Raw genomic sequence first — 27,090 nt, forward strand, 5'->3', positions numbered from 1 at the left:
GCAGAGACAGGGTTTCACCATGTTGACCAGGCTGATCTTGAACTCCTGACCTTGTGGTCCACCCGCCTCAGCCTCCCAAAGTGCTGGGATTACAGGCATGAGCCACCGCGCCTGGCCTCCTTGCTGTTCTTTTTTACCATTGATGTCTCCAGGATCTAAGTTAGTGAAAAACTTACTCACTTTGTGCTCTAGTCATAGCCATGACCCTTATTAACTATATGATCTTGGGCAATTCAATTAGCTTCTCTGAGATGAACTTATCTGGTTCAGAGGTACAGTCAATGATTAGTGAATGACAGCCCACTATGTGAAGCAAACCAAGAGTGTTCCTATGTACTATCTCATCTACCCTCATGTTTTCTCCATTTTCTGTGGGAGGAAACTGAAGTTCAGATTAGCCTCTATCTTCCTAGTCCTCTATGCAACAACTCATCTTGAAGGCAGCTCCTTTCTGTTAAGCTCTATGCTAAGTGTCTCCTGAGATTCAATTTCTGTTTGGTTTGCTTCTTTTAATATTTACATCCTGTGAAGTTAGTGGCCTAGCACAGCCTTCAGTTAGTGAGGGACCTCCGTTATAGGAAGACCCAGGCTGAGAAAGGGAATTTGGGAGAGGAGATAATGAGCTCCATTTTAGGCAGAAATGTCAAATAGATGGTTGACTTCATGGGTATGAGCTCAGGAGAGAGGTCAGGGGTGGTGCAGGGATTTGAGTCATCACCATACAGGCAGGAGGCAAACAAAGCCATGGGTGTAAATGAGATAACCCAGGGAGAATAAATAGACTGAGTACAAACAGAGCCTCAGACAGAACAATTGATAGATAGGGAGTCAAATCTGGGTTTTAATATTTTGATTCCCAACTCTTGTGACCATGGGCAAATCTCTCTAAGCCTATGTTTCATGTATTTAAAAAGAAAAAAATGGCAGGCACAGTCGTTTATGCCTATAATCCCAACACTTTGGGAGGCCATGGTGGGAGGATCACTGGAGCCCAGGAATTTGAGACCAGCTTGGGCAACATGATAAAACACTGTCTCTACAAAAAATATAAAAATTAGCCAGACACAGTAGCACATGCTTGTAGTTCCAGCTACTTGGTCTTGAACTCCTGACCTCAGGTGATTCACCCAGCTCGGCCTCCCAAAGTACTGGGATTACAGGCAGGAGCCGCCACACCCAGCCAATTCTAGTTACTTGGGAGGCTAAGGCAGGAGGATCACTTGAGCCCAGAAGATTGATGCTGCATGAACCATGATCCTGCCACTGCACTCCAGCCTGGGCAACAGAGCAAGAAAAAAAAAAAAGAAAGAAAAAAATAAGATATAGTCATGCTGTATCTTTTCTATGTTTAGATATATAAATGCCACTGTGTTACATTTGTTTACAATATTCAGTACAGTAACATGCTGTACAGGTTTGTAGCCTAGGAGTAACAGGTCATCCCATATACCTAGGTGTGTAGTAGGCTAGACCATCTAGATGTCTGTAAGTATACTCCATGATGTTGGTATGACAAAATCACCTAACACTGTGTTTCTAAAAATGTATCCCCATCATTAAGCAATGCATGACTGTATTGTCACTACTATCCCTGACAGACTTAGACTGGTCTAGACCCATAATTCAATGGGTCATAATTTATAAGTACCTACTATGTGTGAGGAACTGACCCCAAATATTTCATCTGGTGAAGAAAATCTAGTATCTTAGTTCTGTCCCCTGCTACTCTCCTTGGTATCTAATTTGTTGTTCAATGTGCTTTCTTGAGTGGAAGGAAAAAAAGTGGAGTTAAAGCCAGCCACTAGGCAGTTTACCTTATCTAATCTAATTAACCCATCTAATTCCTGATGGGAATTTCAGTAATGTACTTCACTAAAAAGTATTGACAGCCTGGGCAACATGTTGAAACCCCATCTCCAAAAAAAAAAAAAAAAAAATATTAGCCAGGTGTGGTGGCGTGCGCCTGTAGTCCCAGCTACTCGGGAGGCTGAGGCAGGAGAATTGCGTGAACCCGGGAGGTGGAGGTTGCAGTGAGCCCAGATCATGCCACTGCACTGCACCCTGGGCAACAGTGTGAGACTCTGTCTCCAGAAAAAAATGTATTGGGGCATCTGACAATTCTAGGTATGCCTGAGCAAGTAATGCACATATAATATTATCATGTGAGTCATGGCAAAAAAGAGGAGTCCCTCTGCCATCAGAAATCTCCATCTACATGCCCCATGGGCTTCCTTTAACATTAAACCTGTGTCAGCAGAATCTGCTTGAGAGATGACAGGGAGGTGAGAGGGGATGGTGACTAATATCTGCATTTTATAGTGTCATCCCCTGGGGGGAAGAGAGGCACACATCTCTCAGTTGGTAGACTTCCATTAGACTTAGGAAAGAGTATGGATTTACGGAAACCAGGCACCTACAAGTAGAAGAGACTACCACCCCCTCAACTCACATGCAGATAGTGATAAGTCCGGAGGTGGGCTGAAGCAGATGTGGGTGCCTCCCGACCTCAGTAAACCGGCTCTCAGAGAGAGAAGGCCCACCATTTCTGAATGTAGAAATGAATGAGTGGTTGCCTACCAGCAAGATGAGCAGGATGCTGGGGATGCTTCTGAGCAACTGGAACAGGACTGCTAAGTTGGCAGGAAGGGCGGGCTGCCCAGCAGAGGTGACATCATCCAGTTCCTCATAGCTGTTCTCTTCCCAGAAGAACCAAAGTTCCAGGACACGGTGCCCATACCTACTCATGAGCTCTGGATACAACAGAAAGAACCTGAGCAGGAGCGGATGGTGGGTATAGACTAGCTGTAGGTCTGGGATGCCTTCTAGGAATTTTCTGATTGCACTGACCATAGTCTGGAGGCAAAAGAAAGGAGGTAAATACACCTTGCAGAGGACCCAAGAGACCCCAACATGGCCAAGAAATGACTAGGAAAAATGTACTGTCATCTCAGTATTCCAGGACACCTTGGCTAGCTCATCCCAAGGCACTTTAGTGAGAAAATACCACTGTACTTAACCTTATAACAGAAGTTCTCAACTAGGGGTGATTTTGTTCCCATGGGACATTTGGTAAAGTCTGGAGACATTTTTTACTATCTTGATTGGGGGAATGCTATTGGGATCTAGTAGGGAGAGAGTGGGGATGCTGCTAAATATCCTATAATGCCAGGAAAGCTTATCACAAAAGAATGATCTGGTACAAAATGTTAATACTGCCGAGGTCAAGAAACCCAGCTTGATGATGGTACCACAGTGGGTTGTAATTGTCAGTGTGCATGTCTACCTCCCACACTAGACTGAAAGCTGCTTGAGGGTAGGGACTGTGGCAGATTAATCTGTGCACTTAGCATAGGGCCTGGCACAGAAGGGGTGAAGGGGAGATATGTTGAATAATTTCTTTTTTTTTCCTGAGACAGAGTTTCGCTCTTGTCGCCCAGGCTGGAGTGCAATGGCATGATCTCGGCTCACCGCAACCTCTGCCTCCCGGGTTCAAGTGATTCTCCTGCCTCAGCCTCCTGAGTAGCTGGGATTACAGGCATGTGCCACCATGCCCGGCTAATTTTGTAATTTTAGTAGAGATGGGGTTCCTCCATGTTGGTCAGGCTGGTTTCAAACCCCTGACCTCAGGTGATCTGCCCGCCTTGGCCTCCTAAAGTGCTGGGATTACAGGTGTGAGCCACCGTGCCCGGCCTTGTTGAATAATTTCTTACTCCTCACAAACCTACCTCTTCCCACTGCATTCCCATAACAATGTTCAAATTTCTTAGTATAAGGCTGGGCGCGGGGGCTCGTGCCTGTAATCCCAGCACTTTGAGAGGCTGTGGTGGGTGGATCACCTGAGGTCGGGAGTTTGAGACCAGCCTGGCCAACATGGAGAAACCCCGTCTCTACTAAAAATACAAAATTAGCCGGGCATAATGGCACATGCCTGTAATCCCAGCTACTTGGGAGGCTGAGGCGGGAGACTCACTTGAACCCGAGAAGCAGAGGTTGTGGTGAGCCAAGATCGCACCATTGCACTCTAGCCTGGGCAACAAGAGTGAAACTCCATCTCAAAAAAAAAAAAAAAAAAAAAAAAATTCCTTAGTATGCTATTATATGGGTTTTACAGTTTTGGCTCATTTAGGTCTTTCACTCATTGTGAGTTCATTTTTGTGTACGGTACGAGTTAAGAGTCCAACTTCATTCTTTTGCATGTGTATATCTAGTTGTTCCTGGAAATTTTCTGAAAAGACAAATCTTCCCCCATTGAATTATCTTGGCATCCTCATCAAAAACTGACCATAAATATATGGGTTTATTTCTGGACTCTCAATTCTATTTCATTGATCTATATGTCTACCCCTATGTCAGTACCACACTATCCTGATTACGATAGTTTTTTGGTAAGTTCCAAAATAAAAAAGGTATGAGTCTTCCAACTTTGTTCTTTTTTTTCAAGATTGTTTTGACTATTTTGCATTTCCATATGAATTTTAGGTTCAGCTTATTCATTTTTGCAAAAAAGTACAACTGGGATTTTGATACAGATTGCATTGAATCTACCGATCAATTTGGAGAGCACTGCCATCTTAAACTATTAAGTCTTCCAATTTATGAATGCAGTCTGTTAATTTAGATTTTTAATTAAGAAAAAAAACTAGAGAAAAACAGTACGAAATTTTCACTATATAAGTTGATATGATTTGGATTTGTGTCCCCGCCCAAATCTCATGTCCAAATTATAATCCTCAGTGTTGGAGGAGGAACCTGGTGGGAGGTGACTAGATCACGGGGGTGGACCTCCCCGTTGCTGTTCTTGTGATACTGAGTGAATTCTCACAAGATCTGGTTGTTTTAAAGTTTGTAGCACGTCCCTTTTCACTCTCTTCCTCCTTCTCCAGCCATATAAGATGTGCCAGCTTCCCTTTTGCTTCCCGCCATGACTGTAAGATTCCTGAGACCTCCTCAGCCATGCTTCCTGTACAGCCTGTGAAACTGTGAGTCACGTAAATCTCTTTTCTTTATAAGTTACTCAGTCTCTGGTAGTTCTTTATAACAATGTGAGAACTGACTAATACAAAGTCCTTATACTTTGTTAAGTTATATTCCCAAGTATTTAATTTCTTGATGCTATTGTAAATGGAATTGTTCCCTTAATTTCTTTCTTTTTTTTTTTTTTTTTTTGGAGACAGAGTCTCGCTATGTCACCCAGGCTGAAATGCAGTGGCGCAATCTCAGCTCACAGCAACCTCCATCTCCTGGGTTCAAGCAATTCTCCTGCCTCAGCCTCCAGAGTAGCTGGGACTACAGGCGCACGCCGCCGTGCCCAGCTAATTTTTTGTGTTTTAGTAGAGACAGGGTTTCACCACATTGCCCAGGCTGCTCTCAAACTCCTGAGCTCAGTCAATCCACCCGCCTCGGCCTCCCAAAGTGCTAGGATTACAGGCGTGAGCAACTGCGCCCTGCCTAATTTCATTTTCAAGCATGTTAATAAAGACTTAAGTCTACCTTTTCAGCTCCTCTCTATTCTACCTCCCATATGACTTAGCTAAGGCACATTAAGCTAGGCTTCCTTCCTTGAGTGGATAGATTGGGCATCTTCCCACTTCTGTACATTAAATCATACTCTGCTCTCAGCTTCAAGGTTCTCCCTTCACCTCCTCCATCTCCTCCACAAAGCCTCTCCTGATGCTATATAATGCTTTGCTGATTCTTGGCCAGTCCTCCAGCTGCGGGAGAGCACTCATTACTGTAGCTGCCTGACCCATAGGAGATCTTTTTGTCTCTCCTGACAAACTTGTGTTCTCTGAGGGCAAGGAACTTGTTTGATTCATTTCAGATTTGACAGGGCCCCACATGGTACCTAGCTCATGTCAAGTGGTCAATCCACATTGGTTCAGTTGCTGAAATGTTGAAAAGCAAATAAAAAATCATCGGCATAGAGTTGTGTTCAACAGCTTAGGAAATGCTGATCAAAATGCAATGAAGTTGCTGAAAAGGAAGAGTTTCCAGGCATAAGTAGGGCCTGACACTCTGAAATATCCATCCCCACAGAGACACTCACACTCCAGCTATTGGGGATCCTCAGATATATACCTCAACATATATCAGTGTGTATCTTCTCCACTGCTTCCACAAAGGCTCAAAGACCATGAGAATAAGGATCTCAGAGATAACTCTGCCCAAGGCCCAGAAAGGGAAGGAGATCTCGCCAGGAAGGCCCAGAACATTAGCAACAGAACGAGAATGTGCACCCAGGAGTCCTGCCTTTCTGCACAATGCATGTATACAAGGTTACTCTGCTTCTACACAAAGGGCATTCACAGGTAAATGGCACCAAGGAAGCCTTCTCATAAAGATACCACATAAAGAAGGTGACATCAGAGACAGAAGCAAAGGAAAGGCCTGGGAGCTAGCAGGCAAATTTTATGGGGAAGACATCCATGAGCCTCCTGAAGGTGCCCCTTGCAGCACCACCTCATCTAGGCAGTCCCATTGCTCACCAAGGACCTCAGTGACCATGGAGGGTGCTCCTCTACCCACACCTCTTTAGCCCTACCACCTGCTCAGAACAAAGAGCTTCCCTGCCTCCAGTAGCTTGATGGTCCATGTTCTGCCTTCTAAACTCTTTCATCTCCCTCCTAACCTTTCTTTTCACTCTAATCAGAACAACTTCCTGATAAACTAGGGCAACGTGAATCTACACTACTAATTCTCAAAAATAATACTGGAGACAGGAGCAGCGGCTCACACCTGTAATCCTAGCACTTTGGGAGGCTAAGGCAGGGGGATTGCCTGAGCCCAGGAGTTTGAGACCAGCCCGTCTCTACAGGAAATAAAAAAAATTAGCCAGGCATGGTGGTGCATGCCTGTGGTACCAGCTACTCAGGAAGCTGAGGTGGGAGTATTGCTTTAACTCAGGAGGTCAAGGCTGCAAGGAGTTGTGATCACATCACTGCACTCCAGTCCGGGTGACACAGCAAGATCCTGTCTCGAAAAATAATAACAATATTGAGTAAAATGAATAATAAAAAGAAAACATCCATACAGTAGAACTCCAACTAAAAAACATAGAAGGAATTATAAGTCAGGCACGGTGGCTCACGCCTGTAATCCCAGCACTTTGGGAGGCTGAGGCAGGTGGATCACGAGGTCCGGAGTTCGAGACCAGCCTGGCCAACATGGTGAAACCCTGTCTCTACTAAAAACACAAAAATTAGCCAGGCATGGTGGCACGCAGCTGTAATCCCAGCTACTTGGGGGAATGAGGCAGGATAATTGCTTGAACCCAAGGCAGAGGTTGCAGTGAGCCAAGATTGCGCCACTGCACTCTAGCTTGGGCGACAGAGCAAAACTCTGTCTCAAAAAAGAAAAAACGTATGGCCGGCACGGTGGCTCATGCCTGTAATCCCAGCACTTTGGGAGGCCGAGGCGGGCAGATCACGAGGTTAGGAGATCGAGACCATCCTGGCTAACACGGTGAAACCCCGTCTCTACTAAGAAATACAAAAAATCAGCCAGGCGTGGTGGCGGGCGCCTGTAATCCCAGCTACTCAGGAGGCTGAGGCAGGAGAATGGTGTGAACCCGGGAGGCGGAGGTTGCAGTGAGCTGAGATCACGGCACTGCACTCTCTAGCCTGGCGACAGAGCAAGACACCATCTTAAAAAAAAAAAAAAAAAAAAAAAAATTTCGTATATTGACGACTAAGGATTACATAATATTATATACAATGTTAAATTTCTTGATTTTTATCACTGTACCCTGATTATGTAACAGAGAAAGTCCTAATTCTTAGGAAATACAAATTGAAGTATTTATGAATAAAATGACTCTCTGAAAATTATTTTCAAGTGGTTCAGAAAAAAAGAATATGGGGGTGGGAATGGGAAGAGACAGAATGCAAATGAGATAAAAATAAAAATTGGTGAATCTGGCAAATAGGTGTCTCTGAACTATTATTGTAATATTTTTTGTTGTTGTTGTTGTTGTGGTTGTTTTTCTTTTGAGACAGAGTCTCGCTCTGTCGCCCAGGCTGGAGTGCAGTGGCGCAATCTCGTTTCACTGCAAGCTCCGCCTCCCGGGTTCACGCCATTCTCCTGCCTCAGCCTCTCCGAGTAGCTGGGACTACAGGCGCCCGCCACCACGCCTGGCTAATTTTTTTTGTATTTTTAGTAGAGACGGGGTTTCACCGTGGTCTCGACCTCCTGACCTCGTGATCCGCCCACCTCAGCCTCCCAAAGTGCTGGGATTACAAGTGTGAGCCACCGCGCCCGGCTATTGTAATATTTTTGTAAGATGAAATAATATCAAAATAAAATTGAGTAGAAAAATCAAGCTGTGATTGTATGTTGCCCTTTATATATTTATATTAAATTTTATCTTATTTTTTGAGACAAGGTCTTACTCTGTCACCCAGGTTGGAGTGCTGTGGCATGAACATGGCTCACTGCAGCCTCGACCTCTTGGGCTCAAATAATCCTCCCACCTCAGCCTTCCCAGTAGCTGGGACCACAGGTGCACACCACCATGCCTGGCCAATTTTTTAAAATTTTCTGGCTGGGCACGGTGGCTCATGCCTGTAATCCCAGCACTTTGAAAGGCTGAAGCGGGTGGATTGTCTGAGGTCAGGAGTTCAAGACCAGCCTGACCAACATGTTGAAAACCCGTCTCTACTGAAAATACAATAATTAGCTGGGCGTGGTGGCACATGCCTGTAATCCCACTGTAATCCCAGCTACTTGGGAGGCTGAGGCAGGAGAATTGCTTGAACCCGAGGCGGAGGTTACAGTGAGCCAAGATGGCGCCATTGCACTCCAGCCTGGGAAACAAGAGCAAGACTGTTGGTTGTTCAATTATTAGAACTTTTCATTTTGAAGCAAAGGCTTCTCAGGTCATGAAAATTATTAGTATTCTGGAAAAAAAAATCAAGACTGAAGTTCAAGTAACTTTCTCTAGGTCACACAGTTAACTGATGGGGGAGTCAGGACTCCAGCTCAGACTTGACTGACTCCTAAGGCTCATTCCTTAGTACTACCTCTGGTTGGTACAGGAGCAAAGAGCTCTGAGGTATTGGTATCTCCTTCTGGTAACAGTTTATCAAAGAAAGTGGATTGCTAGGACTCAGATCATTGTTAATCAGGCTATTGGATCACTTTCGTGGTGGTTGTGTGTGGACAAGTTTTCTCTCTCCAGCTTCTTTATAAACTCCTGGGATCAAGGACCATGTCTGATTCATCACTGAACCTCTCACCTATTTCATAGAATATTGCTTCTGTTCCTTAGTGTGGACCCTTCAGTCTAAAGCTAAAGATACTCTTCCTTCATTGACTATTAATTTTGCCTCTTTCTGATTACTGTTGAGGCAAATGTGATGAGAGTAGACCTGGTTTAATCTGAATGGAAACAGAAAGGCACAGTGGAAGTGAATGGGTTTTCAAGTAAGACACACCTGGGCACACAATGTCCTGTTGTCTCTCTCTTTGTGCTAGTAGCAGCCACTGGTGATCATTGCCTAGATCCACTAATTAATTAGGGATTACAAAGCAATAATATTCTAGTTCTGTCATTCTCCCTTTGTTTATTAACTTAAATACTTGTATAAAAGGAAACTTCCGGCCGGGCACAGTGGCTCACACCTGTAATCCCAGCACTTTGGGAGGCCGAGGCGGGCAGATCACGAGGTCAAGAGATTAAGACCATCCTGGCTAACATGATGAAACCCCGTCTCTACTAAACAGACAAAAAATTAGCCAGGCGTGGTGGCGGGCGCCTGTAGTCCCAGCTATTCGGGGGGCTGAGGCAGGAGAATGGCGTGAACCCAGGAGGTGGAGCTTGTGGTGAGCAGAGATCCTGCCACTGCACTCCAGCCTGGCCAACAGAGCGAGACTCCGTCTCAACAAAAAAAAAAAAAAAAGGAAACTTCCCCTCACTAACTATTCAGTTACTCTGAAGGGTTAGATTACATAGGAAACATAGGTTAAATGCTTGATTCTTTTCCTTTGGTTACCAGTTTTCAAAAACATGAGTTTGTTGCATAGCATCCTCTAAAGGTGACCAAAGAGTTTTTTTTATTTTTATTTTTAATATTTTGTAGAGACAAAGTCTTACTATGTTGCCCAGGCTGGTCTTGAACTCCTGGCTGAGGCAGGAGAATCACTTGAACCCAGAATGCGGAGGTTGCAGTGAGCCGAAATCGCACCATTGCACTCCCGACCTCAGGTGATCCGCCCACCTCAGCCTCCCAAAGTGCTGGGATTATAGACGTGAGCCACCGCACCCGGCCTCAGTCCTGATTTTCTTATCTGTAGAATGCAAATAATAATCTCTTCCTCCCAGGAAGGCTGAGATAATTAGGTAAATTACACAGGCTCTGTATGAGTCTGCATCCTACTCCTCTCCACTCTCCTAACACCTCCACTTTCTCTCTCTCTACCACCCACTTGTCTATACACTATCATCATCATGGTCTCCCAGGGAACACTAATGTAAAGAGGTACAGGAGGAGAAGGAGCCCAGGCATTGTGGTCCATACCTCACGTTGTGTATTGTCTTTGTCCTGGCAGATTGCAAGCAGATAGATGGAGGCTTTGAAGACCACCAGTGGGGGGCGCTCGCCCTGGTCCTGCAGAGACAGGAGGAAGCTTTGCACAGCCTCAAATAACTCTGCCTCTGAGACAAACCTGTCAACCAAGAAAAGCCTGAGTGAGAAAGGCAGAGTTGGCAGGCCACTGGACTCTTCTATCCTGCCTGGCCACATCCTTCCTCAGCCCACTGTCCTGCCCCAGCATGCCCACAACCTAATGACATCTTAAACAAACAGTGTGCTATACATACTTACAAAGCATTGCCATATATATACATCACATTGTTCTATGCCTTGTGCAAGGCTCAGTTAGGGGCCAAATACTGCTCATTCACACTTGGGAGGTGAGCTATCTGCCAGCTGGACCAGCACTGTTAAAGAGAAGGGTGCTACTGCTGGGGTTCAGAAGGCCCTGCTTTGGCAGCTGCTCCACTCCTCTCTTCTTGTATTTATCATTAAACAGTGGTGTATTTAACAGATGTAACACCAAAAGCATAAATAACAAAAGAAAAAAATAGATAAATTAGAGGTCATCAAAATTAAAAACATTGTGCTTCAAAAGATACCACTAAGAAAGTGAAAAGGGCCAGGTGTGATGGCTCATGCCTAGACTCCCAGCACTCTGGGAGGCTGAGGTGGGAGAATTGCTTGAGGCCAGGAGTTCGAGACCAGCCTAGGCAACATAGTCAGACCTCATCTCTACAAAAAAAAAAAAAAAAATTTAAATTAGCTGGTTGTGGAGACGCATGCCTATAGTCCCAGCTACATGGGAGGCTGAGATGGGAAGATCGCTGGAGCCCAGGAGGTTGAGGCTGCAGTGAACCATGATTGTGCTACTGCAATTCAGCCTGGGTGAGAGAGCAAGATACAAAAGGAAAGGAAGAGGAAGGGGGAAGGGGAAGGTAAGGAAAAAGGGAGGGTAGAGTAGGGGAGGGGAGGGAAGAGGAAAGGAGGTGGAGGGAGGGGAGGGGAGGGGAGGGAAAAGGGGAAAGGACAGGATAGGACAGGACAGGAATGGAAAGGAAGAAAGAAAGAAAAGAAAGTGAAAAGACAGCAAACAGGAGGCCAGGTGTGGTGGCTCATGCCTGTAATGGTAACATTTGGGGAGGCCAAGGTGAGAGGATTGAGAATATACCTAAAAAGAATTAAAAACACTACTCAAACAAATACATGTACACACATGTTTACAACAGCACTATTCACAACAGCCAAAAGGCAGAAAGAGCCCAAATGTCCATCAACAGGTGAATAAAAGCAAATTATGGTGTATACATACAAAGGTATATTATTCAGCCATAAAAGGAACAAAGTACTGATACCCAGTACAAACATTATGCTCACTGGATGGACTTCTGAAATATTATGCTAAGTGGAAAAAGCCAGACACAAAAAGTCACACACTGTATGATTCCATCTATATGAAATATTCAGAATAGGTAAATCCAAAGAGACAGAACAGATTGTTGGTTGCCAGGAGCTGGGGAGGGAGGAGGAATGGAAGTGACAGCTTTGCACTGATGGAAATGTTCTAGAACTAGATGGAGGTGGTGGTTGCCCATTTTAAAGGTACTATTAAATACCATTGAATTGTTCACTTTAAAATGGTCAAGCTTATGTTGTGTAAATTTTACCTTAATAATTTTTTTTTCTTTTAAGACTGAGTCGGCCGGGCGCAGTGGCTCACACCTGTAATCTCAACACTTTGAGAGGCTGAGGCGGGCAGATCATGAGGTCAGATCCAGACCATCCTGGCTAACACAGTGAAACCCTGTCTATGCTAAAAATACAAAAAATTAGCCGGGCATGGTAGCGGGCACCTGTAGTCCCAGCTACTCAGGAGGCTGAGGCAGGAGAATGGCGTGGCGTGAGCCCGGGAGGTGGAGCTTGCAGTGAGCCAAGATCAGGCCACTGCACTCCAGCCTGGGCAACAGAGTGAGTCTCCGTTTCAAAAAAAAAAAAAGACTGAGTCTCACTCTGTCGCCCAGGCTGGAGTGCAATGGCACAACATCAGCTCATTGCAACCTCTGCCTTCCGGGTTCAAGTGATTCTCCTGCCTCAGCCTCCCCAGCAGCTGGGATTACAGGTGCTCGCCACCATGCTTGGCTAATTTTGTATTTAATAGTGACAGGGTTTCACCATGTTGGTCATGTTGGTCTTGAACTCCTGAACTCAGGTGATCCACCTACCTCAGCCTCCCAAAGTGCTGGGATTACAGGTGTAAGCCACAGCACCCATGAGGGAAGAGAGAGACCCTCTCATATTGTTTTATATTGTTTTCTACTCAGTACCTGTTTTTTTTTTTTTCGAGACGGAGTCTCGCTTTGTCGCCCAGCCTGGAGTGCAGTGGCGCAATCTCGGCTCACTGCAAGCTCCGCCTCCCGGGTTCAAGCCATTCTCCTGCCTCAGCCTCCCGAGTAGCTGGGACTACAGGCGCCCACCACCACGCCCGGCTAATTTTTTGTATTTTTAGTAGAGACGGGGTTTCACTGTGTTAGCCAGGATGGTCTCGATCTCCTGACCTCGTGATCCGCCCGCCTCGGCCTCCCAAAGTGCTGGGATTACAGGCGTGAGCCACTGCGCCCGGCCAGTACCTGTTTTAAGAAAAAAACAAGGAAGTGAAATCAAAGACAGGCAGCCTGGCGCCAGGCCTGGCTTAAACCTAGCAGTTAAAAATCAACTCATGACTTAGAACCCGATGTTACACATAGATTTCAGGCACTGTATGGAAGAACACTGTGAAACTCCCTGCTCTGTTCTGTTTCACTCTGACCACCGGTGCATGCAGCCCCTGTCACGTACCCCTTGCTTGCTCAAATCAATCTCGACCCTTTCATGTGAAATCTTTAGTGCTGTGAGCCCTTAAAAGGGACAGAAATTGTGCACTTGGAGAGCTCGGATTTTAAGGCAGTAGTTTGCCAATGCTCCCAGCTGAATAAAGCCCTTCCTTCTACAATTCGGTGTCTGAAAGGTTTTGTCTATGGCTCGTCCTGCTACACCCAGTCAATAAATTATTATTATTAATTTATTTATTTAGTTTTTGAGACAGAGTATCACTCCATCACCCAGGCTGGAGTGCAGTGGCACGATCTCGGCTCACTGCAACCTCCGCCTCCCGGGTTCAAGCAATTCTCCTGTCTCAGCCTCCTGAGTAGCTGGGACCTTGTTGGTCAGGCTGGTCTCAAACTCCTGACCTCAGGTGATCCACCCGCCTCGGCCTCCCAAAGTGCTGGGATTACAGGTGTGAGCCACCGTACCTGGCCCAGTAAATTATTTCTTACAGCTTAAGAAAGAACAGTCCTTTTATTTTTATTTTTATATCCTTTTTGAGATGGAGTCTCACCCACTCTGTCACCCAGGCTGGAGTGCAGTGCATGATCTTGGCTCACTGCAACCTCCGTCTCCTGGGTTCAAGCAATTCTCCTGTCTCAGCCTCCAGAGTAGCTGAGATTATAGGTGTGCACCACCATGCCCGGCTAATTTTTGTATGTTTTGTGGAGACAGGGTTTCGCCATGTTGGCCAGGCTGGTCTCGAACTCCTGACCTCAAGTATCAGCCACCTTGGCCTCCCAAAGCATTGGGATTACAGGCGTGAGCCACCGTGCCCAGCCATGATTTTAAAAATGTAATAAATTGAATAGTAATAATTAAAACCAAAGTAAACTACTGAAGTTTTTTTCTGTGGACAAACAACACCCTCAAGGATAGCAAGGAATACTCATTGGCTTTCTAGGCTTCTGTCTCTCAGCACAGTGTCTACTCACCTGTTCTAACCCACTTCTAAGATATGAGCCTCTCAGGGACACAACGCATGTCTCACTTATCCCCGTGTCCCCAGTGCCCAGCATCAGGCTTGGAGAGATGCCCTTATTTATTGAACTGAACTGCTGATGAAGGTCCCAAGACCCACCACCAGCCACCCACCTCTGTGCACTGACCTGTCGTCATGGATGTAGGCCAAGTAGAAGAGGAGCAGGATGCAGTACTGTCTCTGGCGAGCAGCTCCCTCCATGTACTGGCGATCAGACAGGAAGGCAAGGCTTTCAGGGCTCCTGCTGCTTATCTGGGGCAACCCATGCTGCAGGAGCTCAGACACTGCAGAGAGTTCTAGGGAGGGAACAAGTAGAGGAAAGCCACACAGAGAACATAGGAGAAGAGGTAATCAGCACATTAGTACCTACTACATGCAGAGTACTGCACAGGGCAGCAAGGGTAAATGCAGTATAGTGGGAAATAAGGAAATCAGAGGCTTCTCTTCCTTTGAGCAAGGTTCAGCCCACCGGGAAAGACTAAGCTTCACAAGCGGAAGGACATGGATATGTCTCAAAAATTAATGTTCATTCTTTTATTTTTTTTTTTTGTTTTTCTTTTGACAAAGTCTCGCTCTGTTGCCCATGCTGGAGTGCAATGGCGCGATCTCGGCTCACTGCAACCTCCCCGTCCTGGGTTCAAGCAATTCTCCTGCCTCAGCCTCCCAAGTAGCTGCGATTACAGACACCCACCACCACGCCCAGCTAATTTTTTGTATTTTTAGTAGAGGCAGGGTTTTGCCATGTTGGCCAGGCTGGTCTCAAACTCCTGACCTCAGGTGATCCACCCACCTCGGCCTCCCAAAAACATTCATTCTTTCATTCATTTGACATATGTCCATTGAGTGGCTACTACTCTTAGGACAGGCTGTGAGACCCAGGCCCTACCTCCAGGAACTGGCAGCTGATGGGAAGAGACACATAACGAGACAGGCAATTGCAGGACATGTGATCAGCACTATATTGAGGAGGGAGTGACTCAGGCCACCTGGCATGGGGAAGGCAAGGTCAAAGAGGAAGAAACGGTGGGCCGGGCGCGGTGGCTCACGCCTGTAATCCCAACAGTTTGGGAGGCTGAGAAGGGTAGGGCACCTGAGGTCAGGAGTTCAAGACCAGCCTGGCCAACATAGTGAAACCCCGTCCCTACAAAAATACAAAAATTAGCCAGCCATGATGGCGGGTGCCTGTAATCCCAGCTACTTGGGAGGCTGAGGTGGGAGAATCGCTTGAACCTGGCAGGCAGAGGTTGCAGTGAGCCAAGATGGCACCATTGCACTCCAGCCTGAGTGACAAGCGTGAAACTCCATCTCAGAAAAAAGCAAGCAAGCTTTGGGAGGCTGAGGCTGGTGGATCACAAGGTCACGAGATCAAGACCATCCTGGCTAACACGGTGAAACCCCATTTCTACTAAAAATACAAAAAAGTAGCCAAGCGAGGTGGCGGGCCCCTGTAGTCCCAGCTACTCGGGAGGCTGAGGCAGGAGAATGGCGTGAACCCAGAGGGCGGAGCCTGCAGTGAGCCGAGATCATGTCACTGCACTCCAGCATGGGCGACAGAGCGAGACTCCATCTCAAAAAAAGAAAGAAACAAACAAACAAACTGTGGAGGGTGAGGAGAAAAGAGGCAGCGACAGGAGAAAAGAGAAAAGGAAGCAAGGTGTTCAGAGGCCTGAAGGCATGAGAAGACATGCCATGTTTCCATTCAGTGTCACTGGACAGTCAGTGAATAGATGTGGGGTGTCAGAAGTTGGGGAACTATGTGGTGTAATCTGCAGCTGGACTGTGAAAGACCTTTAAGCAAATGCCACTTAAAGAATTGGGACTTTATCCTGAGGGCAGAGACTTCTAGATTTCTTATGAAAACAGTTTCATAAAAGAAGGAATATTTTAATACCAAAAGAATAGGAAAGAAGGATAGGCGTGGTGGCTCAAGCCGGTGATGCCAGCACTTTGGGAGACCAAGGCAGGTAGATCACCTGAGGTCAGGAGTTCGAGATCAGCCTGGCCAACATGGCAAAACCCTGTCTCTATTAAAAATACAAAAATTAAACAAGCGTGGTGGCAAGCGCCTGTAGTCCTAGCTACTCAGGAAGCTGACACAGGAGAATTGCTTGAACCTGGGAGGCAGAGGTTGCAATGAGCCAAGATCGCACCACTGCACTCCAGCCTGGGCAACAGAACAAGACGTTGTCCCAAAACAAAAAAAAAAGGAAAGAAAAAGACTGACTTCAGAGCTTAAAATTTGAATAAAAGCCAGGTGCAGTGGCTCACACCTGTAATCCTAGCACTTTGGAGGCCAAGGCAGGTAGATCGTTTGAGGCCAGGAGTTCAAGACAAGCCTGGCCAACATGGCAAAACCCCATCTCTATTAAAAATACAAAAAAATCACCTGGCATGGTGACATGTGCTTGTAGTCCCAGCTTACTTGTGAGGCTGAGACTCAAGAATCACTTGAATCTGGGAGGTGGAGGTTGCAGTGAGCTGATATCGCTCAACTCCAGCCTGGGCAACAGAGTGAGACTCTCTCAAAAAACAAACAAACAAAAAAACCTAAATAAAGTCAACTTTATCCTTATGTTCCACATTTCACCATGGACCAGAGAAAACTTCATCACTATCTGACACTACTCCACAGACTGATGTGTGGAGACCACAGCTGAAGGCCAGGGGAGTTAAGATGTTAAGACTTTGTTTTCAGATAATCCTTCCAGCAGTGAGTGGATGAGAGATTGAAAGACAGGACTTCAGTTGAAGGTCAACCGAAAGAATCCATCCTGCCAGGGCCAAGTCCTGGGCAAGCAGAGGGTGAGGATAGCGCATGTGCCACAGCAATTTGGTAGCAGAGCCAGGTCAGCTCTCCTAATTCCAAGTTCAGTGCTTGTCCACCAAAGCATGCTCTAATCAATATAATAATAATGAAACAAATATCCTTCAGCCACACACATACACCTGCCTTTCTCCTGATATATAAATGAAAGAAGTAGTCTGCATGTATGAGAGATCTGCTGTATTTCCTGGCACGTTGAGATTTAAGAAGCCCCAGTGTTTAAGGCAAGAGATGTGTGGGGCTCCCCTTGGTTTGACAAGCAAGGGAACTTCCAGAAGCAGTGGAGCAGGCACTCATGAACATGAGAGGTGACGGTGATGTGACTGCCAATAGTCTTAGGCTACATGGCAGAAATCATGCTATTCTCTCTGCAGGCCAGACCATGCCTTAACAGGGAGATTGCATAAAGGAGTAGCCAGCATAGTGAGAGAACCAGTAGCCAAGCTATGTTGGAAGCAATAAAAATGCTCACCTGGGCTTCGCTCACTCTCAGCATGATGTCTGGGAAAGATAAGAGAAAGCAGCAGGTGTGGAGAGTAGGGGAGAGGACACAGAGTCTTCACAAATATAATAAAGGGGAAAAGAGCCAGAACTAGGTCTTACCCACAGAGGTATATTTGTTGAATGAGTGATGAAACAATGATTAAACTGTTATCTATTATATCAGGAGACAGGTCTAAGATAGAGGAACCCCTCAGGGCAAATAACATACTGTTACAATTGCTCTATCCACAGCAGTACCTAGGCCTCCCCTGGCAGGCAGCAGAAGCTCAATGAATGTTCAACAAGAGGAAAAACTTCCAGCTCTCAGACCTGCAGCTGCTGTTCCTCCTGCCTAGATTCTGCATGGCTTTCCTTTACTTGACTCAGACCTCTGCTCACATGCCACTTCCACATGGAGGCCTTCCCTGACCACCCTATCTAACATGTCTCTCTCCTCCTTCTATCACTCTCTATCCCTTTGCCCAGTTTTATTTTTATCATAGTGCCTATGGATCTCTGACACAGTATGCATTTGCTTATTGCCTGCCTGTCTCAATCTATGACAGCAGGGCTTTGTATCCCTAGCTCTTTCACCAGCACCTGGAATGGAGTCTGACACACAACAGATGCTCAAGAAATACCTCTTGGCTGGGCATGGTAGCTCACGTCTGTAATCTCAGCACTTTGGGAGGCCAAGGCAGATTACCTGAGGTCAGGAGTTCGAGACCAGCCCGGCCAACATGGTGAAAGCCTGTCTCTACTAAAAATGCAAAAATTAGCCAGGCGTGGTGGCGGGAGCCTGTAATCCCAGCTACTTGGGAGGCTGAGGCAGGAGAATCTCTCGAACCTGTAAGGCAGAGGTTACAGTGAGCTGAGATCATGCCACTGCACTCCAGCCTGGGCAACAGAGCAAGACTGTCTTAAAAAAAAAAAAAGAAAAAAAAAAGAAAGAAAAAGAAAAAAGAAACACTACTTGAATGAATGAAGAAACAGAACACACTATTAATGCTATAGTGAACACTGGACTCCTGAGGCCTGGTATGGGGATGTTGCAGAGGAGACTGTCAGGAAGAAGGAACTAGACTTGATGAACATTAGGATCCTTCCCAACTTTAAGGTGCCAGGAGCCTTGGGTTCCATCATTTTCCAGTTCTATTATTTCACATCCCTAGGAATCAACCTATAATTGCATCACTGCGATTCCTCTGGGCAGCCTCAAGCAAAGAAATCTCATGCCTGTACTAACTCACTATCTAGCCAATCAGCAAGGTACCCAGACTCTAAAAACCAGCACAGGCCACATGAGTGGTCAAATTGTAGCATCTTACCTTCTTCGGAAGGTGGTCCTGTCTTCTCTGGAGCTGACAGGAGGTTGAGGCACATATAGTAGAGAAAATTGGAACACACCTGGTTTAGGGCTGAGTGACTTAGAGGGAGAAGAAGAAAGAAGAGATGACATTGCTACTTTGGCTGGGAGAGCATTATCCCTGCCATATGCCTGGGCACCACTGCTTTGTGCCAGAGGCTAGTGAAATTCTAGCCATGGCCGTGGCAGTGGAGGTCTTAAGGTGGCTATGAAAAGTAAATACAGGGCTGGGCACAGTGGCTTACGCCTGTAATTCCAGCACTTTGGGAGGCCGAGGCGAGTGGATCACCCAAGGTCAGGAGTTCGAGACCAGCCTGACCAACATCGTGAAACCCCATCTCTACTAAAAATACAAAAATTTGGCCGGGAGCAGTGGCTCATGCCTGTAATCCCAGCAATTTGGGAGATGAGGCGGGCAGATCACAAGGTCAGGAGTTCGAGATCAGCCTGGCCAACATGGTGAAACCATGTCTCCACTAAAAATACAAAATTAGCTGGACGTGGTGGCGCACACCTGTAATCCTAGCTACTCAGGAGGCTGACGCAAGAGAATCGCTTGAACTCAGAAGGCAGAGGTTGCAGTGAGCCAAGATTGCACCATTGCACTCCAGTCTGGGCAAGAGAGGGAGACTTGGTCTCAAAAAAAAAAAAAATAATAATAATACAAAAATTTGCTGGGCATGGTGGCAGGCACCTGTAATTCCAGCTACTCGGGAGGCTGAGGCAGGAGAATTTCTTGAACCCAGAAGGCGGAGGTTGCAGTGAGCCGAAATCGTGACACTGCACTCCAGCCTGGGCAAGAGCAAGGCTCTGTCTTAAGAAAAAAAAAAAAAAAGTAAATATGGAACCTGCTGCTTCAGCTGTAACTTGGGTACCTGGCCCATATAGGCATTCACTAAAAATTTACTGAAAAAATATGAAGTGGGGGCTATAAGCTCCAACTTAATAAAACATACAAATAAAAAAGTGCCCCTAGGCCAGAACAGGGCTGAGGAAGTACTAGAAAAAGCAGCAGCAGCTGAACCCCACATGGGCAGTCAAGGAGTACTTCCAAAATTTTGACTTTCAATCCAGATGGGTCCTTGTATTCTCTCCTAAATGTTGGATGGCGTATTCAGTATTATGGAAGGAAAGCTGGGCACTGCACTGTAGCCAGCTTGTAGACTGTTGGCAGTTAACAAGTTAATCTTCTTAGTAAATACAGAAACAGGGGAAAAATCATAAAGGAGAAGGTACAGAGGCTGCTCCAGAAACCTAACAAGACAGAGACTGAGGCAGCGACCTCTACTTTAACAAGAGAGTTTCTCCTCTAGAATTGCTTGGCTGGTAGAAACTAGAACTTGACAGACACTGCATCCTTTCCCCTTTGAGGGCCTCAATTTCCTCAGTGGTCTCACTCTGTCACCCAGGCTAGAGTGGGGCGTGATCATAGCTCACTGCAGCCTTTTTTTTTTTTTTTTTAAGATGGAGTCCCACTCTGTCACCCAGGCTGGAGTGCAGTGGTGCTATATCAGCTCACTGCAACCTCTACCTCCTGGGTTCAAGCTGATCTTTTGCCTCAGCCAGAGTTTCCTGTTCAATCCTGCCAGTTTCCTCATTTAAATGAGAGGTTAAACAAATGATCTCTGAAAGCGTTTTTTGGGGCTTTTTGTGTTTTTTTAGAGACAAGCTCTCACTCTGTTGCCCAGGCTAGAGTGGGATGTGATCATAGCTCACTGCTGCTTTGACCTCCTAGGCTCAAGGATCCTCTTGCCTCAGCCTCCTGAGTATCTGGGACTAGAGGTGTGTACCACCAGGTCTGGCTAATTAAAAAAAACAAAAAACTTTTGTGGCCAGCCACAGTGGCTCACACCTGTAATCCCAGGACTTTGGGAGGCCAAGGTGGGCGGATCACCTGAAGTCAGGAGTTTGAGACCAGTCTGGCCATCTCTACTAAAAACACAAAAATTAGCCAGGCGTGGTGGCAGGCACCTGTAATCCCAGCTACTCAGGTGCTGAGGCAGGAGAATTGCTTGAACCCAGGAGGCGGTTGTTGCAGTGAGCCAAGATTGTACCACTGCACTCCAGCCTGGGTGACAGAGTGAGACTCCATCTCAAAAAAAAAAAAAAAAATTGTAGAGACCAGGGTCTTGCTATGCTGCCCAAGCTGATCTTGAACTGCTGGCTTCAAACAATCCTCCCATCTTGGCCTCCCAAAGTGCTGGGATTACAGCCATGAACCACTGCGCCAGGCCTCTCCCAGTTTTGATGTGACAGGTACCCATCCAAGTATCACCAGGAATAAGATTCTTACCACGCTAGATTCAATACAACCTACAGAAGCATGGCCAGCTTATTGCACCAGATGCTGAGCAATGCTGACATTATGTCAACACCACCATGAGCCCATGACTAAAACACACCAGCCAACAATTCCCACTTGTCCTGTCAAGAGGGACATTGGCCCCTTGGCCACTCAATCTTGCCTGAGACCACACGTACCTCAGACCACTGCAAAACCTGGCCTTCAGCTCCAGGGTCAGTCGTATGAAGGATGAGGAAGCTTCAGGGAAGTGAGAATAAAGCAGAGAGCAGTTTAAACCAGACTTGTCACAGAGAGTCCCAAGCCTGGGTGGTATCAAAAAGCTCTGGTTTCAGAGTTACACAGACTTGGTTCAAAATGTACTCCATCACTGTCTAGTAGTTTCACTCTGGAAAGGTTTTTTAACTTCTCTGAGACTCAGTTTTGGTACTTGTACCTCACAGGTTGTTGTAAAGCTAAGTAAGATAAATGTATGGAGAACATCTAACAAGTACTTGGCTCAAAGTAAGTGCTACAATAAGTGTTCATTTTCTTCCATTCTGAATGATCTTCCACTACAATTTGGTACATTTGACAAGGACCTAGGAAGGGCACATCTGCTCCTTCTATCCCTTCTTTCAGTTTTATAGAAAACAATCCAGTTTCAGATGCAGAAAGAACAGTAGTTATTATTTTATTCTCATCTCTGAATTGTCTGTTGAAAGCAATTTGTTCTCAGAACAGAGGTCCAATAACAGTTTCTTTTCTTTTTTTTTTCCTGAGACGGAGCCTCACTCTGTCGCCAGGCTGGAGTGCAGTGGCATGATCTCGGCTCACTGCAACCTCCGCCTCCCAGGTTCAAGCGATTCTCCTGCCTCAGCCTCCTGAGTAACTGGGACTACAGGTATGCACCACCACACCCAGCTAATTTTTGTATTTTTAGTAGAGATGGGGTTTCACCATATTGGCCAGGATGGTCTCGATCTCTTGACCTCATGATCCACCCACCTCGGCCTCCCAGAGTGCTGGGATTACAGGTGTGACCTACTGTGCCTGGCCTTTTTTTTTTTTTTTTTTTAAGATGGAGTTTCACGCTTGTTGCCCAGGCTAGAGTGCAATGGCACGATCTCAGCTCACTCCAACCTCCGCCTCGAAGGTTCAAGCGAGTCTCCTGCCTCAGCCTCCTGAGTAGCTGGGATTACAGGCGCCCACCACCACGCCCAGCTAATTTTGTATTTTTAGTAGAGACAGGGTTTCTACATGTTGCTCAGGCTGGTATCGAACTCTGGATCTCAGGTGATCCACCCACCTTGGCTTCCCAAAGTGCTGGGATTACAGGCATAAGCCACTGCGCCCGGCCAGCAGTTTCTGCCTTAGCTGTTGACCCTGGCCCAGGCCTTTGTGCTGCTGGCTCCTCCCAGTCTCCCCAGTAAGGCTTTCAGTCAGTACTAACCTCTGTTCTGCCTTCCCTGGGCCACTGTAAACGCAGAATCCTAGATAAAGACATCAGAAGCTCCCATTTCACCAGCCCCTGGGTTGGGAATAATCTGTATTTTATCCTGGGGCTAAAGCAGCTGACAGGGAATCCCTCAGGGTTTCACAGCAACTCTCTGGGGCAACAGTTTAACCCATGACTTTCCCAGGAAGGGGCACCAAGCTTTCCTTCCAGATGGGCTCCTCTTGGCCCAATCTCTCAGGGATCCAGAGTTTCTCCACCCTCCTACTCCAGGTCTCCATACCATTCCCTGCTGGCAGTGCCTGCTTCCCTCCTCCCTCTCGCAGGTTGAGCCCCTGATCCTGTGCTACCTGGCTTCATGCTGCACAGATCTCCCTACAGATCTCACAGCCTTTTTCTACATCCCCTATTCCCCACCACTGCCCCCAAGAGATCTACACTTGCCTCTCATCCAGTGCCCCAAGACTAGATGCTCTTGGGTCCAGAAGTATGGCAGGCAAGAAGAATGTTAGAAGGAAGGAAAGAAGTGTGTATCAGTTATCACAATGGCTGAGGGATGCAGCCTTCAGGAAATCTATATACATCATCTTGTTTAATTCTCACTATTATCACCATGTTCTAGCTAAAGACACTGGAGATAAGAAAATTAATTTGTACAATCTCAATAAACAAGTAAGAGAGGTGAGAAGAATTCCAACTCATATGGGTAGAACCAGTCTCTCTACTGCTCCTTCCTATCAGCAGCTAATCAGGTAAGTGTTTCCAATCTTAGGGGGTAGACAAATCCTTCCTAACTCCATGTTTCCCTCTACTCACACCCCCATTTCTCACCTTCTGCACACACCAAACTTGTCAAAATAGTTGTGTATCCTGTCTCTACTGCCTCATCTTGCACTCATTCTTTAACTCACTCTGGTCTGGCTTCCATTCCAACCACTCCCACAGAAACTGCTCTGGCCAATGTGGCCAAAAGCTGCCACGAAGCCAAGTCCAATGGACATTTTTCAATCTTCATCTTACTTGACCTCTGGGATGCTTTTCACACTCCTGACTACTCCCCAATCCACAAAACTCTCTTCATTTGGCTTCCTTAATATCATACCCTTCTGGTTTCCTTCCTACCTCTCCAAATGCTTGTACCTCTCCTCCTCCTGACCATTAAATGCTTAATTTTGTCTTGGCTTCTTTCATCATTTCATTTTACACCCTCAACTTTGAAGAATCTCACCTGATCCCCACTGAGGAGTCAGCCTCACAAGGACAGGGGTCTGTTTTGTTCACTGCTAAATCTCCAGCCCTAGCATGATATCTTGCATGCAGTAGGTGCCCAATATTTGCTGAATGAATGAAAGGCTGGATGCTGAAGATTTCTATACCTGTATCTAAATCCCAGATCTCTCCCTTGTCTTCAGACACAGTCAATTACCCACCTAACATCTTCACTGGAACATCTCACATTCACCCTGACCCAAATTGACCATATCCTCTACTGCCTCCCCAAACCAGATCCTCCCCCAGTGAGCCTTCTCTCAGTTAAACACACCACCATCCACACAGAAGGCAGCCAGAAGCCAGGCATTACCCTGCACTGTTCCCTCTCTTTCAAGCCCTACAACCAGCTATTCCATGCCCCAACACTACCTTAGTTCCTACCACCAACCTGAGTTAATGCAAGAGGCTGAGATACATGCCTCCAGTCTGCCTCCCTCTAACTCATAGTCCACACTGCTCCAAGAAAGATCTTTCTGAAACAGAAATCTGAACATGTTACTCCACTTCTTTAAAACTCAACAAAACTCCTAGGATAAAATCCAAATTCCAGGCCAGGTGTGGTGGCTCATGTCTGTAATCCCAGCACTTTGGGAGGTCAAGGTGGCCGGATCACTTGAGGTCCAGAGTTTGAGACCAGCCTGGCCAACATGGAGAAACCCCATCTCTACTAAAAATACAAAATTAGCCAGGCGTGGTGGCACATGCCTGTAATCTCAGCTACTTGGAAGGCTGACTCAGGAGAATCACTTGAACCCGGGAGGTGGAGGTTGCGGTGAGCCGAGATCGTGCCATTGCACTCCAGCCTGGGCAACAAGAGCGAAACTCTTTCTCAAAAAAAAAAAGAAAAAAAAAATCCAAATTCCTCACATGGCCAACAAGGGCCTACATGGCTGAGCCCTGGCTGCCTCTCCACGGTAGACTTGTTGCACAACATTTGTTGCATGCCATGTGACAAGAATAAAAGAAAAAACATTAAATTATAATAAGAGCCAAATATAGCACAGAGATTACGAAAGCATGTTCTGGCCCGGAGCGGTCGCTCACGCCCGTAATCCCAGCACTTTGGGAGGCCGAGGCATCGCTTCTCGGCCTTTTGGCTAAGATCAAGTGTGGGAGGCCGAGGTAGGCAGATAACGAGGTCAGGAGATCGAGACCATCCTGGCTAACACGGTGAAACTCTGTCTCTACTAACAAACACAAAAAAATTAGCCAGGTGTGGTGGTGGGCGCCTGTAGTCCCAGCTACTCAGGACGCTGAAACAGGAGAATGGCATGAACCCGGGAGGCAAAGCTTGCAGTGAGCCAAGTTCGTGCCACTGCACTCCAGTCTGGGCAACAGGGCGAGACTCCATCTCAGAAAAAAAAAAAAAACATGTTCTACAGCCAGATTCCCTGGGTTTGAATCCTGGGTATACCACTTATAGTGTGACCTTAGGCAAGTTACTTAACTTCTCTGAGATTCAGTTTGCTCATCAGTGGAATGAGTACAATCACAATAGACAATTCCTAGGGTTTTTCTGAGGACTAAATGAGTCCATACATGCAAAGCACTTAAAACAGTCTCACACACTGTAAGAACTTAAATGTTAGTTATTATTAATAACTAGTCGCTAATGTTACTGAAAACGCTCAGCTAATTTTTCTTTAATCTTTTTTGTAGAGATGGGGTCTCACTGTATTGTCCAAGCTGGTCTCAAACTCCTAGCCTCAGGTGATCCTCCCATCTTGGCTCATGAACTACCACGCCCAGCCCCTTTAATGACTTTTGATTGCTGCCTGACACTTCCTTTCACTCAACACTGGACAAAGAATAGATACAGATTCTGAATGAATTAGTAAATGTGCACCCACAACTTATCCTCTCTTTGAATACTCTCCGAGCACTGCCTAAGGTGCTTGCCTCCCTCCCAACCTCCACATTTGCCTGCTGCCTACCAAGCTTCTTGGAAAACTTCTCCTTCATGTGGGGAACGATGACAAAGAGGCTGTGCAGAATTGAGAGGAAAACTTCCATCAAAGCTGGGTGGGTGGTCTGCTCCAAGTGTCTCTGCAAAGAACCAGGAGAGAGAACATAGCCCACCAGGACTGAGCCTCTGAAGAAGAAAAGGCATCAGAGAAAACTCACATCAAATCTAGCAACAGTAGATTAACTCCTTTCACTTGAAAGACACAAGAAAAGCTAGGGAACTTAAAGTCCAAACCTACATCTAAGGCTTGGACCACCTGATAGATTGTACTAGATACTTTATCTCTTTGGGCTTCTGTTCCCAAAAGACTCAAATGGGAATAACAAGATATCCCTCCCAGAAACAAATGTGGTCTGGTGTGTAAAAACTGCTTTCTAAACCATAATGCAGAGTGACTCTCATGTTTCTATTACTATAGTAATAATAATAATATAGTTTATAAACTGCCTTCATATTTGCTATTTTTTTTGGGAGGGTGGGTTTTTTTTTTTTTTTTTAATTCTTTGAGACGGAGTCTTGCTCTGTCACCCAGGCTGGAGATCAGTGGTGCGATCTCGGCTCACTGAAACCTCTGCCACTTGGGTTCAAGCGATACTCCTGCCTCATCCTCCCAGGCAGCTGGGATTACAGGCATGCGCCACCACGCCCGGCTAATTTTTGTATTTTTAGTAGAGACAGGGTTTCACCATGTTGGCCAGGCTGCTCTTAAACTCCTGACCTCAAGTGATCCACCTGCCTCAGCCTCCCAAAGTCCTGGAATTACAGGCGTGAACCACCGCACCCGGCCCGTTATTATTAAGGCTGGTCAAGTAAAGCAGGGGGAATGGAGAAGGAACAAATGAATCTGTAACTGGTTGTGATCAATTAGTTGTAAATACCATTGCACTCAGACCAGCCTTCAGGTAATTCTTCAAGAGTCATGAGGCAGTCTTATGTGGTAGACACAGCTCTGAATTACGAAAAAAAAAAAAAAAAAAAAACAGGGTTCTAGTTCAGGCTCCGTACATAGCCACCACAGTGTGCCCTTGGGTAGTCACCTTCTCCCTTCCCTGAGTCTCAGTTCCCTTTC

At 46.3% G+C, this 27,090-nt stretch overlaps 1 protein-coding gene and 1 long non-coding RNA gene across 2 annotated transcripts in view; one reads left to right on the plus strand and one right to left on the minus strand.

Annotated features, from left to right (window-relative positions):
* On the plus strand, nucleotides 1-26,907 carry LOC115835881. The gene is made up of 3 exons (XR_004030840.1): nucleotides 1-11; nucleotides 16,101-16,107; nucleotides 26,822-26,907. It is a non-coding gene; the product is annotated as an uncharacterized LOC115835881 (long non-coding RNA).
* The window catches only part of MEI1 (meiotic double-stranded break formation protein 1), a 101,688-nt gene that overhangs the window by 25,585 nt on the left and 49,013 nt on the right, over nucleotides 1-27,090 (minus strand). The window contains exons 15-20 of the mRNA XM_030815192.1: nucleotides 25,990-26,101; nucleotides 21,528-21,588; nucleotides 19,009-19,106; nucleotides 14,501-14,669; nucleotides 10,515-10,662; nucleotides 2,578-2,853 (exon numbers count right to left, since the gene is read on the minus strand). Coding sequence (XP_030671052.1) covers nucleotides 2,578-2,853; nucleotides 10,515-10,662; nucleotides 14,501-14,669; nucleotides 19,009-19,106; nucleotides 21,528-21,588; nucleotides 25,990-26,101 — 864 coding nt within the window. The remainder of the gene's footprint in view (nucleotides 1-2,577; nucleotides 2,854-10,514; nucleotides 10,663-14,500; nucleotides 14,670-19,008; nucleotides 19,107-21,527; nucleotides 21,589-25,989; nucleotides 26,102-27,090) is intronic.

The sequence above is a fragment of the Nomascus leucogenys genome, chromosome 7b (genome assembly GCF_006542625.1).
Source record: "Nomascus leucogenys isolate Asia chromosome 7b, Asia_NLE_v1, whole genome shotgun sequence".
NCBI lineage: Eukaryota > Metazoa > Chordata > Mammalia > Primates > Hylobatidae > Nomascus > Nomascus leucogenys.